This window comes from Thamnophis sirtalis, unplaced genomic scaffold, assembly GCF_051295495.1.
Source record: "Thamnophis sirtalis isolate CommonGarterSnake01/CBP01778 unplaced genomic scaffold, rThaSir2_p1.2 scaffold_6, whole genome shotgun sequence".
Lineage (NCBI taxonomy): Eukaryota > Metazoa > Chordata > Lepidosauria > Squamata > Natricidae > Thamnophis > Thamnophis sirtalis.
The window spans coordinates 13,640,477-13,651,336 of record NW_028261386.1 but is presented as its reverse complement, the minus strand read 5'-3'; the positions used below and the strand labels follow the sequence as shown (position 1 = coordinate 13,651,336).

General features: G+C 43.7%; 1 protein-coding gene across 1 annotated transcript; it reads left to right on the top strand.

The window, feature by feature from the left end:
• Window positions 1-2,017: 2,017 nt before the first annotated feature.
• On the top strand, window positions 2,018-10,852 carry CYB5D2 (cytochrome b5 domain containing 2). Its single transcript, XM_014069820.2, has 4 exons — window positions 2,018-2,308; window positions 5,164-5,304; window positions 6,288-6,474; window positions 9,058-10,852. Exons 1-4 carry the CDS (start codon window positions 2,056-2,058, stop codon window positions 9,269-9,271), a joined length of 795 nt encoding a protein of 264 aa, XP_013925295.2. The 5' UTR covers window positions 2,018-2,055; the 3' UTR covers window positions 9,272-10,852.
• Window positions 10,853-10,860: the final 8 nt, after the last annotated feature.

Below are 10,860 nucleotides of genomic sequence, written 5' to 3'. Positions count from 1 at the left end.
ACAATTATGACAAATCATGGCTTGAACTATCTTGCTTTGCATGTAATGAGTCTTCTCATATTAGTTTCACCTTTTAAGTTGCATTACTGAAATAAATGAACTTTTGCACAATATTCTAATTTTTCGAGTTTCACCTGTATTGCGGGGGGGGGGGTCTAAATGTGACTGGCTGAATACAATCTATTGCTTTCCAGACAATGGGCTGGATTCAGAGTTTGTCAAAGTTGTGCCACTAAAATCAGTGAGATCTGTTAGATTCAGTCCTGTTGATTTCAAGGGAACAAATCTATTTCAAGGTGTATCCTAAATACAGTTGAGTTGCTTCCAATCCCTGATTTTAGAAAGCAAACAGCAGACTATTAAACTGCTCAGCAGTGCTAAAGTGCTTCTATAACAAGAGGCAAGTCACATCCAAAGAGCTATGGCTTCCATGCAAAAAATGACAAATGGGCAGCCTTAGTGATAGGCTTGGTAGCTTCCTAGAGACCATTGTGTGGCATGGATGTAGGTCACAAAGGTGGAGGAGCAGGTGACCTTTGATAGGAAGATAAGGGAGGTGGGTCATCTCCTTGGGGATTCTACTGGCTTTATGACTTCATCCCTGCAAGGCTAAAGTGTCAGTTACTATCAGTTAACACAGCAAAGATGTCTCCCCAGTGGTAAGTTGCTCTTCAGAGGGGCTCCTAGACTCTGGGGAAGCTCTCCTCTTTTAGTCTTAGAGGGGTAAGTGAGGGTGAGAGTTTGGGTTAGGGTTAGGGTGGAGATGAAGGTGAGGGCAAGAGGATGAGGCTGAAAGTGTGGGATATGCTGAGAGGGAGGGTGATGTTGAGGGAAATGTGGAGAGGAATGGGTATGGGAAATGGCAAGAAGAGAAGGGAAGGTAAAAAGGGGAAGGGAATAGCAATAGCAATATAGCAGTTAGACATATACTGCTTCATAAGGCTTTCAGCCCTCTCTAAGCGGTTTACAGAGTCAGCATATTGCCCCTACAGTCTGGGTCCTCATTTTACTCACCTTGGAAGGATGGAAGGCTGAGTCAACCCTGAGCCGGTGAGATTTGAACCGCCGAACTGCAGCTAACAGTCAGCTGAAGTGGCTGCAGTACTGCACTCTAACCACTGCGCCATAAAAAGGTGGAGTGGGATGGGTAGGAGAGGGGAGGGGGAGAAGGGGACAAAGAAGTGGGGTGAGCCTGGTAGAAGAGGGGAGGGAAAGGGTAAAGGACAGGGAGAGGAGGGAGGGTAGGCAGAAACAGGGAGGGGGGATTCTAATGCCTTTCTGACTTCATCCAGGCAGGTCATTATCAGGGGTAATGGAGGGAGAGGGGGATGGGGGCAGGGAGGAGGTTGGCAAGTAATGGAGCTGGAGGAAAGTGTTTCATGTCACAGAAATCATTTCAACTCTAGTACCAAAAAGGCATCAGCAGCCCTTCCAAGCTCCCGCATTATCTTTTCAACTTTCCAGTCCATACAATACATTAGTTCTGTGATTTCCTGTTGGTCTCCTATCCCAGTGTTTCTCAACCTTGGCAACTTGAAGATGTCCGGACTTCAACTCCCAGAATTCCCCAGCCAGCGAATGCTGGCTGGGGAATTCTGGGAGTTGAAGTCCGGACATCTTCAAGTTGCCAAGGTTGAGAAACACTGTCCTATCCAAATACTAATCGGATCTTCTGCTCCTGCACCTTTTCCGAAGTGGCCCAAGCACCTTCAACTGCCGGCACAGGCGCGCTCCCCACCAAATATGTAAGGACGAAAATCCTCACTGGTGTCAGAGTCTCTTCGCTTGTTTTCCACAGCTTATGTTTTCTGACCGAACCGGAAAACTATTAGAAACCCCGAAGCTCGGAATTCGTGCTCCTCTACACTTTTTTTCTATCTAGAGAGGCACAGGAGCCCTTAACCATAGCGGCTCACAAAAGCCAATCGGCGACCTCTAAAACCGACGGCCAATGATAATTCAGGAAATCGTGACGCGTGCGTCCCGTCCCGTTACTCTGCAGGGGCCATTTTGAGTGCTGGCCCCTGCCCTTCCTAGCTGTTCAGCGCCCGCCACATGCTGCGGCCGGCGCTGGGCGTTCTGGCTCTGGGCTGGGCGGTCGCCTGGCTGGCATCCCGCGGCTTCGCTCCCTGGTGGTGGCTGGGGCAGAATTGCAGCGGGGAGATAGTCCTAACTGCCGCCGAGCTAAGCCGCTACACGGGCACCGAGGGAAGCCCGGGACTTTACCTGGCCGTGTTGGGACAGGTGTTCGACGTGCAGCAAGGGCGCAGGCATTACGGCCCAGGAGGCGCTTATGGCTTCTTCTCAGGTACCCGCCTCCCCGTCCCTCTTTCCCACCCTGGTTAAAGAGATGAGCCTTTCTCCCTGCGCGAGCGTACGGTGCAGGACGTGCATTGCAAATAGCAGTAGCAATAGCACTTAGGCTTCACAGTGCTTTACAGCCCTCTCTAAGCAGTTTACAGAGTCAGCCTATTGCCTTCCAACAATCTGGGTCTTCATTTTATCCACCTCGGAAGGATGGAAGGCGGAGTCAGCCTTGAACCTGGTGGGATTTGAACTGCCAAATTGCAGGCAGCCGAGGCTCTTCTCTTCAATGGACGTAATCTACATACATGCATGCACTAGAATTGGAAGACTTACTTAGAATAACTTTGTCACTTTGAATGTACACTAATCGGCATACATTACAATGAAAATTTCATTGCATACAGTCCTCCAAGGGTCTCTACCTCCAATATACACTATATAAACGTTGCTAAATAAATAAATAAAATATAAGAATAGAATAGTAGAGTTGGAAGGGGCCTTGAAGGTCTTCTAGTCCAACCTCCTGCTTAGGCAGGAAACCCTACACCACTTCAGACAAATTGCTATTCAACATCGTCTTAAAAACTTCTAGTGTTGGAGCATTTACCACTTCTGAAGGCAAGTTGTTCCACTGATTAATTGATCTGACAGAAAATTTCTCCTTAGTTCTATTTTTTTTAAATAAATATTTTTATTGTACATTTTTCTTTATAATACATCATAATTCCAGTTTTGCAACAGCAATGTATTGGCTGTATTCAGTCCTTTTTGAGTATACATAGTTTTATACACCCTGATTAAAACCAATATTCTCTTAATCATACATTTATAGTCCTTTAAATACATGTTGTACGTCATAGTTATAAGCATTTTCATAATTGTACAATAACATTCTATATATCTCTCTCCTTTCCCTTCTCTACTTCCTTCTCCTTTCTCCTCCATTTTCCTCTTCTCCTCTCCCCTCTTCTCCACTTCCCTCTCTCCTACTCTCCTCTCGTCCATTTTCTTCTCTCTTTCCCCTTCTCTACTTCCCTCTTCTTCTTTCTCCTTCCTTCTCCTTTTCCTTCTCCTTTTCTCTCCTCTCCTCCTCCTCCATCCTGTAAATTTCTCCTTAGTTCTAAGTTGCTTCTCTCCTTGATTAGTTTCCATCCATTGCTTCTTGCCTTGCTTTCAGGTACTTTGAAGAATAGCTGACTCCCTCTTCTTTGGGGGGAGAGATTCTCCTATTATCCTCTTTCCAAGAGGGCCAATTGAAAGCTGAAAGGTCTGGATTGAGATTCCAAGCTCCATCATCCACCTTGACACCTTCCGACTCTAGTTATTCTCAATGAAACGCCCCTTTTGTATCCTTCCACCATGCCCCATTTTTGTTTCATAATATAAAGCACAGCCACTTATGGATTACGTGCCAGTGGGTCGTTTTTTATTTCTAGCAATCAAATAAATCCTCCCCCCCCCAATGATTACCTGTCCCTAACCTATTTCTTCAAGTCTTTTCAAGGGTGGACTCACCACCATTGCAACTGAGCCCCATCTATGTTGCTGCTTGTCATTCTCTTTTCTTCCATCTTTCCCAGCTTTAGAGACTTTTCCAGAGAGCTGAGTATATGCAATGTGGTTTATTATGAGGCAAAGGTATAATGTGTCTGAAGTAGAATAATTTGAACCTGCTCCATTTGTCCCTAGAGTGAGTACTCTGGATTGACTTGGTCGATGATCCAAAGGATCATTTTCTTGCCATTCGTGGTATTCTCAGGAGTCTTCTCCAACACCAAAATCCAAAGGTGTCAATACTGCTTCTACTCTACTTCTTCAGTCTAAGTTTTGCTTCCATACTACGGTTTGCATGATTCTGATCTTTGTAGGGATACACACATGGTATTTGAATATCTTTTCCAAAGCCTTCGTGGTTGCTTTGGGAAGAGAATTCATTTAGCTTAATTTACTTTACTATTGCTTTTAAACATTTTAACTGTATTTTTAATAGTCTTGTTTTGTTTTTGTGTGCACTGCCCTGAGTCACAAGTGTGAGTTGGGCAATTATATAAATTGGTTAAATTGGTGTCAAGAGCCTGCAGAGACTAATTTTGGTTACTTTTTATCTCTTAGGGATGATTCACACCCTGGCCAGTGTCTTTTTTCACATTCACCATCGGGCAGAAGACACAGAAGTTTAGCCAGCCAGACAAACAGGTTTAAAAACAGCTTTAAAAACAGGTTTAAAAAAGAGCCAAGGTGGCGCAGTGGTTAAATGCAGCACTGCAGGCTACTGCTAGATCAGCAGGTCAGCGGTTCAAATCTCACCGGCTCAGGGTTGACTCATCCTTCCATCCTTCCGAGGTGGGTAAAATGAGGACCCAGATTGTTGGGGGCAATATGCTGACTCTCTGTAAACCGCTTAGAGAGGCCTGAAAGGCCTATGAAGCGGTATAGAAGTCTACTGCTATATTGCTATTGCTTCTGGCCTGTCAGACTCCTAAACACAATATAGCACCACAAATTTCACTGGCTGCCAGTGTAGTGTGTAATATGTATATACCATAAGATAAGAGCATATACCTGAGTCATATACATGTTGCACAGAATATGTTGTACATATGGAAACGTATGACTAGTTTTTTCCCTACTTGTATAAGGATTATCCTTTATATTATTCACGCTGTCTCATATGAACTGCACCAGGAGAGGCTAAACCAATTTCGTTGTATACATGAGATACAATGACAATAAAGACTTTTGACTTAGATGCCTGCAGAGCTAGTGCATTTTATTAATTGATGTACAAGTATTATACAAGGCCAGAAATTGGGTTAATTGGGTGATAAAGCAGATCTTTTCGGTTTATTTGTCCAGGGAAAGATGCCTCCAGAGCTTTTGCCACAGGTGACTTCACCCCAGCTGGCCTCGTGGATGATGTTTCAGGATTGTTACCACCACAAATGCTGGCCATCCAGAACTGGCTTTCCTTCTACTGTAAGAATTACGTGCATATTGGTATGTAGAGATGTCTTGAAACCACAGACATCAATCAATCTTATTCACACCAACTTTTCAGTCAAATTTTAGCGCAGCGTGTTCTTAACTCAGCTGATATAGCCACTCAAAGTTACCTTGAGTTAAAATGGGCAACCTATACATTTTACATATTTACTTGCCCATCTTCCTATGAACAAAATGCAGAATTCCTATTGGGGTGGACTTGGACTTGGACTTAATCTCCGTAAATGTCAACGTCCGTGACCGTTGCATTGTGAAGGCCAAAGGCAGAACGTCACGGATTACAGAGTGGGTGCATGTAAGAATATCAGGTTTATTAAGAGAATGTATAGAGTTTAAATAATTTAGGACACTTAATGGAATTTGCCTTAGAGTGGTGCAGTGGTGTAGAAGTGGAGCTCTCGCCTCACAATCAGGAGGTTGCAAGTTCGGTCCTAGGTAGCAGCAGATATTTCTCTCTCTGGGCACAATGAGTGAATATCAGCTGCGAACTCTGCATTGACGACAGGAAGGGTATCTGTCATTAAACACTCCGCTCCATTCAGTGGCCCCAACTCCACCCCGATGAATGGAATTACAGGGTCATTAAAGGACCAAAAAATAATAATATGGAATTTGTCTTAACCTATCAATTATTATTTTATCAATCTGGAATAAACTTGTAGAATGGAAGCTTTTATTTTTGCTTCCATTTTAAGTTGTTTTCAAAATTCAGCAAAGAAGCCGGATTTGATGTAAAACTGTAAGTAAACTTTACCCAAGTTGTATACTTTTAAAAGGAAAAGAAAACAAACAGTGGGGAGCAAAAAAACTCATACTATTGGCCTAACCATTTTCCTATTGAAACTTGGTTTATTGTTCAGTGTGTAACAAAAAATATTGTGAGCAAAACCATGATTAAGCCAGCCATAGAAATTAGCATTTCAGGGATGAGTGTACAGTGGCATGTATTCTCTCTCTACTGCCTCATTTTTCAAAAGGCAAAGTAGCTGGACGATTTTACCATGAAAATGGGGAACCTACGAAGGTTTTGAAGGAGGCCCAAGCGCTCATCGAAGAAGGGGAGAAGCTGAAGGCCCAGGAGGCTGAGCGAAAGAACCAGTTTCCACCTTGTAACTCTGAATGGAGCTCAGCTGGAGGAAGCAGGGTCTGGTGCTCCAAGCAGAGGTAGGATTTGGAGTTAAAACACTGAAGGACACGATGATCGTGAACCCACCAAGTGTAATGGCATGATGCAGATATTGGATTTATGCATCATAGTCACACGCTTGAGTCATTGGTAGCTCTTTGTTATGTTATGCTGAAGGTGAGTAGTCAGTTGGTGGCAGGGAGAAAGATTTTATATTTGTCTTGCCGCTTATGGTAGTAAAGTTATTTAAAAATAAATAAACTGGCAGTGCTTTTTTTAATGCTGTAGTGGGGGTGTGGTGGCTCAGTGGTTAAAGATGCTGAGTTTGTCAGCTGAAAAGCTGACAGCTCAGGTTCGAGACCCGAGAGCCGCACAATAGGCTGAGCTCCCATTCCTGCCCCAGCATCTTGCCCATCTAGCAGTTCAAAAATATGCACATGTGAATAGATTAATAGGTACCATTTTGGAGAGAGGCAACAGTGTTCCATGTGTCTTTGGCATATAGCCATGCTGGTCACACGACCACAGAAAATGTCTTAGGACAACCCTAACTCCCTTGGCCAAGAAACGGAGAGGAGTACTGTGCTCTAGAATCAGACACAACTGGACAGAGAAACTTTTATCTTGCACTACATGTAGTCCTCATTTAACAGCAGTAATAGGGAGCTCTAAACCAGTGTTTCTCAACCTTGGCAACTTGAAGATGTCCGGACTTCAACTCCCAGAATTCCCCAGCCAGCGAATGCTGGCTGGGGAATTCTGGGAGTTGAAGTCCGGACATCTTCAAGTTGCCAAGGTTGAGAAACACTGCTCTAAACTGTGTGGTTGTAAAGTGCAACATCATATGACTACTTGATTAGCAACAACATTTCTGGCAGTCTCCAGTTGCTGTTGAGCAAGGATCCCGTGTGATCACAATTTCCTGTTTTCCCATTGGCTTTGCTTGTGGGAAGCCAGCAGGGAAGATTGCAAATTGCAATCATGTGACTGCACAACAATGCCCATAAATCTGGCCTATATTACCATGACAAGGTTGAGGGGATGCTGTGACGGCTAAAACTTTGAAGACCAGCCATAAGCATCTTTCCTTCAGTGCCCTCACAAGTTCGAGTAGTCACTGAACAGATGCTCATTAACTGAGAACCATCTGTACAGTTCTTACCTAACTTGTTTAAAAATAGCAGGGAATCAACTACAGCAGGGGTGTCAAACTGGTGGCCCACGGGACAGATGCGTCTCACATAGGCCACACTCACATCGGCTCCGCAAAGGCAAAAAACACAATGTCACAATACGTCACATGACGCTATTGTTTGACACCTGTGATTTACAGCAATAAGAGCTGGAAAATAAAGCTTGAGAGTGCCTGTGGCAGTAGATTATCCATACTTGCTTATACGCTGAGGTTTAGAGCTGTGTTTCTCAACTTTGGCAACTTTAAGACTTCAACTCTCAGAATTCTTGGGAATCCCTCGGTTGGCGAGGAATTCTGGGAATGGAAGTCCATAGGTTTTAAAGCTGCCAAAGATGAGAAACACCAATTTAGAGAGTTAAGTGGCTCAATTTGTAATCAGAATGGGGAAAATGAAAATCCCCCCCCCCCCAAAAAAAAATTGGCTTAGTATCTATAGCACAATAATATCTATGTATTGATAGTCTGAGTTCTGGCCACAGACTATATTAATAACACACCACAAATGGTGAGTTAAAACATGTTTGCATTGCAGTGCAGAAATGGTGGAGGATGCAGATGCTCTATCAGTAGCTTTTTAAAGCAGCTGCATTTTTTCCAAGATTGCATAAAGGTAAAGGTTCCCCTCGCACGTATGCGCTAGTTGTTCTCGACTCTAGAGGGCTCATCTCCGTTTCAAAGCCGAAGAGTCAGCACTGTCCAAAGATGCCTCAGTAGTCGTGTGGCCGGCATGACTAAATGCCAAAAGCGCACGGAACGCTGTTACCTTCTCACCAAAGGTGGTCCCTATTTTTCTACTTGCATTTTTACATGCTTTCGAACTGCTAGGTTGGCAGAAGCTGGAACAAGTAACAGGAGCTCACTCCGTTACATGGCGCTAGGGATTCGAACCGCCGACCTTTCTGATCAACAAGCTCAGCGTCTTAGCCACTGAGCCACTGCGTCCCCTAAGAATGTTATGTTATGTTTATTGCATTTGTATGCCGCCCTATCCTGAGAGACTCGGGGCGGCTAACAAGCAAGCGGGGAAGGAAATTACAAACAAAAGACAAAACAGACAAGTTAAAAACAGAGCAACAGTCACAACAGTTTAAATGGGGCCAGGAACTCATCAGCCCCAGGCCTGCCGGAACAGCCAGGTCTTAGTGGCTTTGCGGAAAGCTGGAAGGGTGGTGAGGGTCCGGATCTCCACGGGGAGATCGTTCCAGAGGGTCGGAGCAGCCACAGAGAAGGCCCTCCCCCCGAGGAGTCGACAGTCGACTTTGGCTAGCTGATGGTATTCGGAGGAGGCCTAATCTGTGGGATTGCATAGCTGTCTTCAATTAGCTTTTAAAAATTGCAGAAGCTGTTGTGTTCACACGCTATAACATCGCTGTTAAACATGTCCATTCTTCCCGTTTCATTCATTTCTTCTTTGTGTGGTTTTCAGTGGGGGCATCAGCCGAGAATGGTCCGGTGTACCTAGGAAGCTCTATGAACCTGGATCCAGTCGTAGTCATTGCATTTGCATAAAGACAGAAGAGCTGTTTTCTGGGCAAGAGAAATCTACCCAGCTAAGCAAGCAAGGAAAGTTGAACAATCCTAACCTCCAGGAATACGAAGGGTGTCACCCACTTTCTGAATGGTGTGCTTTGAAAGAATGACTCAGCCGTATTTCACTGGAGATTAAACACGTCTACACAATCCAGGCATTAAAGGAAGCCAAGGAAACTTTAACTATGTATTTTGACACACTGTCCTTACCTGAAATTTCAATTTGAAATTAAAAATAGCTCTTTAGAAATAACGGGTTTGTAAAACATAAGGTTAAAAAATAGGAATTGGGAAGAGCGCTTTAAACATTGTGTTTAAAACCATGGAAGTTGATGACATGCTTCTCTACACAGAGGATTCTAGCAATGAAGGAAGAAAGAGAGTCATTGGCCCTGAAGAATGGAGGTGTAAAATGGACTCCCAGCACCTGCTTCGTAGGTCATTGATACCAGCATGAACTGGAAGCATACGCGTAGATCACGATTTGTGACTGATCGCTTGCAGTTACTATAGACCTATCTTGGGCCTATGGCAAGTGAGATTTGGGCGCTCCGCAGTTGGGCAATATTTATGGCCATTTGCCGTGTCCTATGGTCACCTGACCACTTGTAATTGATTTCCTAACTCATATAAAATGGCTGTATTGATAATAACAAAAAGACAAAAATAAAGGTTTTCCCATCCAGTTGTGTCCAATTCTAGGGATGCTGCTTATCTTCATTTCTTAACCAAGGGAGCCAGCTTTATCTGAAGATGCTTCTGTGGTCATGTGGCCAGCATGACTACATGTCGAGGCTCATGGAACTGTTATGTTCCCATTAAAATGGTATCTTATTTATCTACTTCCATTTGCATGCTTTCAAACTGCTAGATTGACAGGAGCTGAAGCAAGTAATGGGAGCTCATCCCACTGCATGGGGTTCATTCCTGAATGGGCTTTCAGCTGACAAGCTCAAGTCTTTTAACTGCTGAGTTATCCTGCCTCTTATTTTGAGACAACGTCCAAGGCTAAAATATTGGATCTGCACAACGCATGAGTTCTAAACTGATCGTTTTATAAACCATATTTAAGAAATAACTGGATTCACTCTAAAGGGGCCGCAATGACTCAGTGGTTAAAGGCGCTGAGCTTGTTAGCTGGAAAGTTGATGGCCTGAGTTCACTGCATAACAAAGTGAGCTGTTATTTGTCCCAGCTCCTGCCCACCTAACAATTTGAAAGCATGCAAATGTGAATAGATAAACAGCATCCCGTGTCCCTAAACATACAGTATAGCCAATGTTGGCCATGTGACCAAAGAGATGTCTTTGTACAATCCTGGCTCCCTTGGTAAGAAATGGACTTGAGCTAGAGTTGGACACAACTGGACAGGGGAAACATTTAGCGTTATCTTTAGATTAACCCTGCTAAATTATGGTTTGTTAGATAACTTAAAAGAGTTCTTGCTGCTCTTCAGTAAACATGCCCGTTGAACTCCCACTTGATGCGTTGTATTGTTTCCCATCTGGCTTAATTTACTACTTCAGGTTATGGTTTGTATTAACCCATCAGATAAACCTCTTATTATCTTGAGCAAATTGTAATATCAACACATCTGGAAAAAACCAGTTTGGTGAAGTGAACATTTTTTTAAAAAAAAAATCTGGATGAAATTGGGCATCACTTGTGTCAGTATTCAGTTTGTAGCAATATACAGTTC

Bases quoted from the DNA above. Each gene is read 5' to 3' on its own strand.
- CYB5D2 (XM_014069820.2), top strand. From the start codon at position 2,056: ATGCTGCGGCCGGCGCTGGGCGTTCTGGCTCTGGGCTGGGCGGTCGCC. The intron at 5,305-6,287 runs GTATGTAGAGAT...ATTTTTCAAAAG, and splicing joins TAAGAATTACGTGCATATTG to GCAAAGTAGCTGGACGATTT. The intron at 6,475-9,057 runs GTAGGATTTGGA...TGTGGTTTTCAG, and splicing joins GTCTGGTGCTCCAAGCAGAG to TGGGGGCATCAGCCGAGAAT.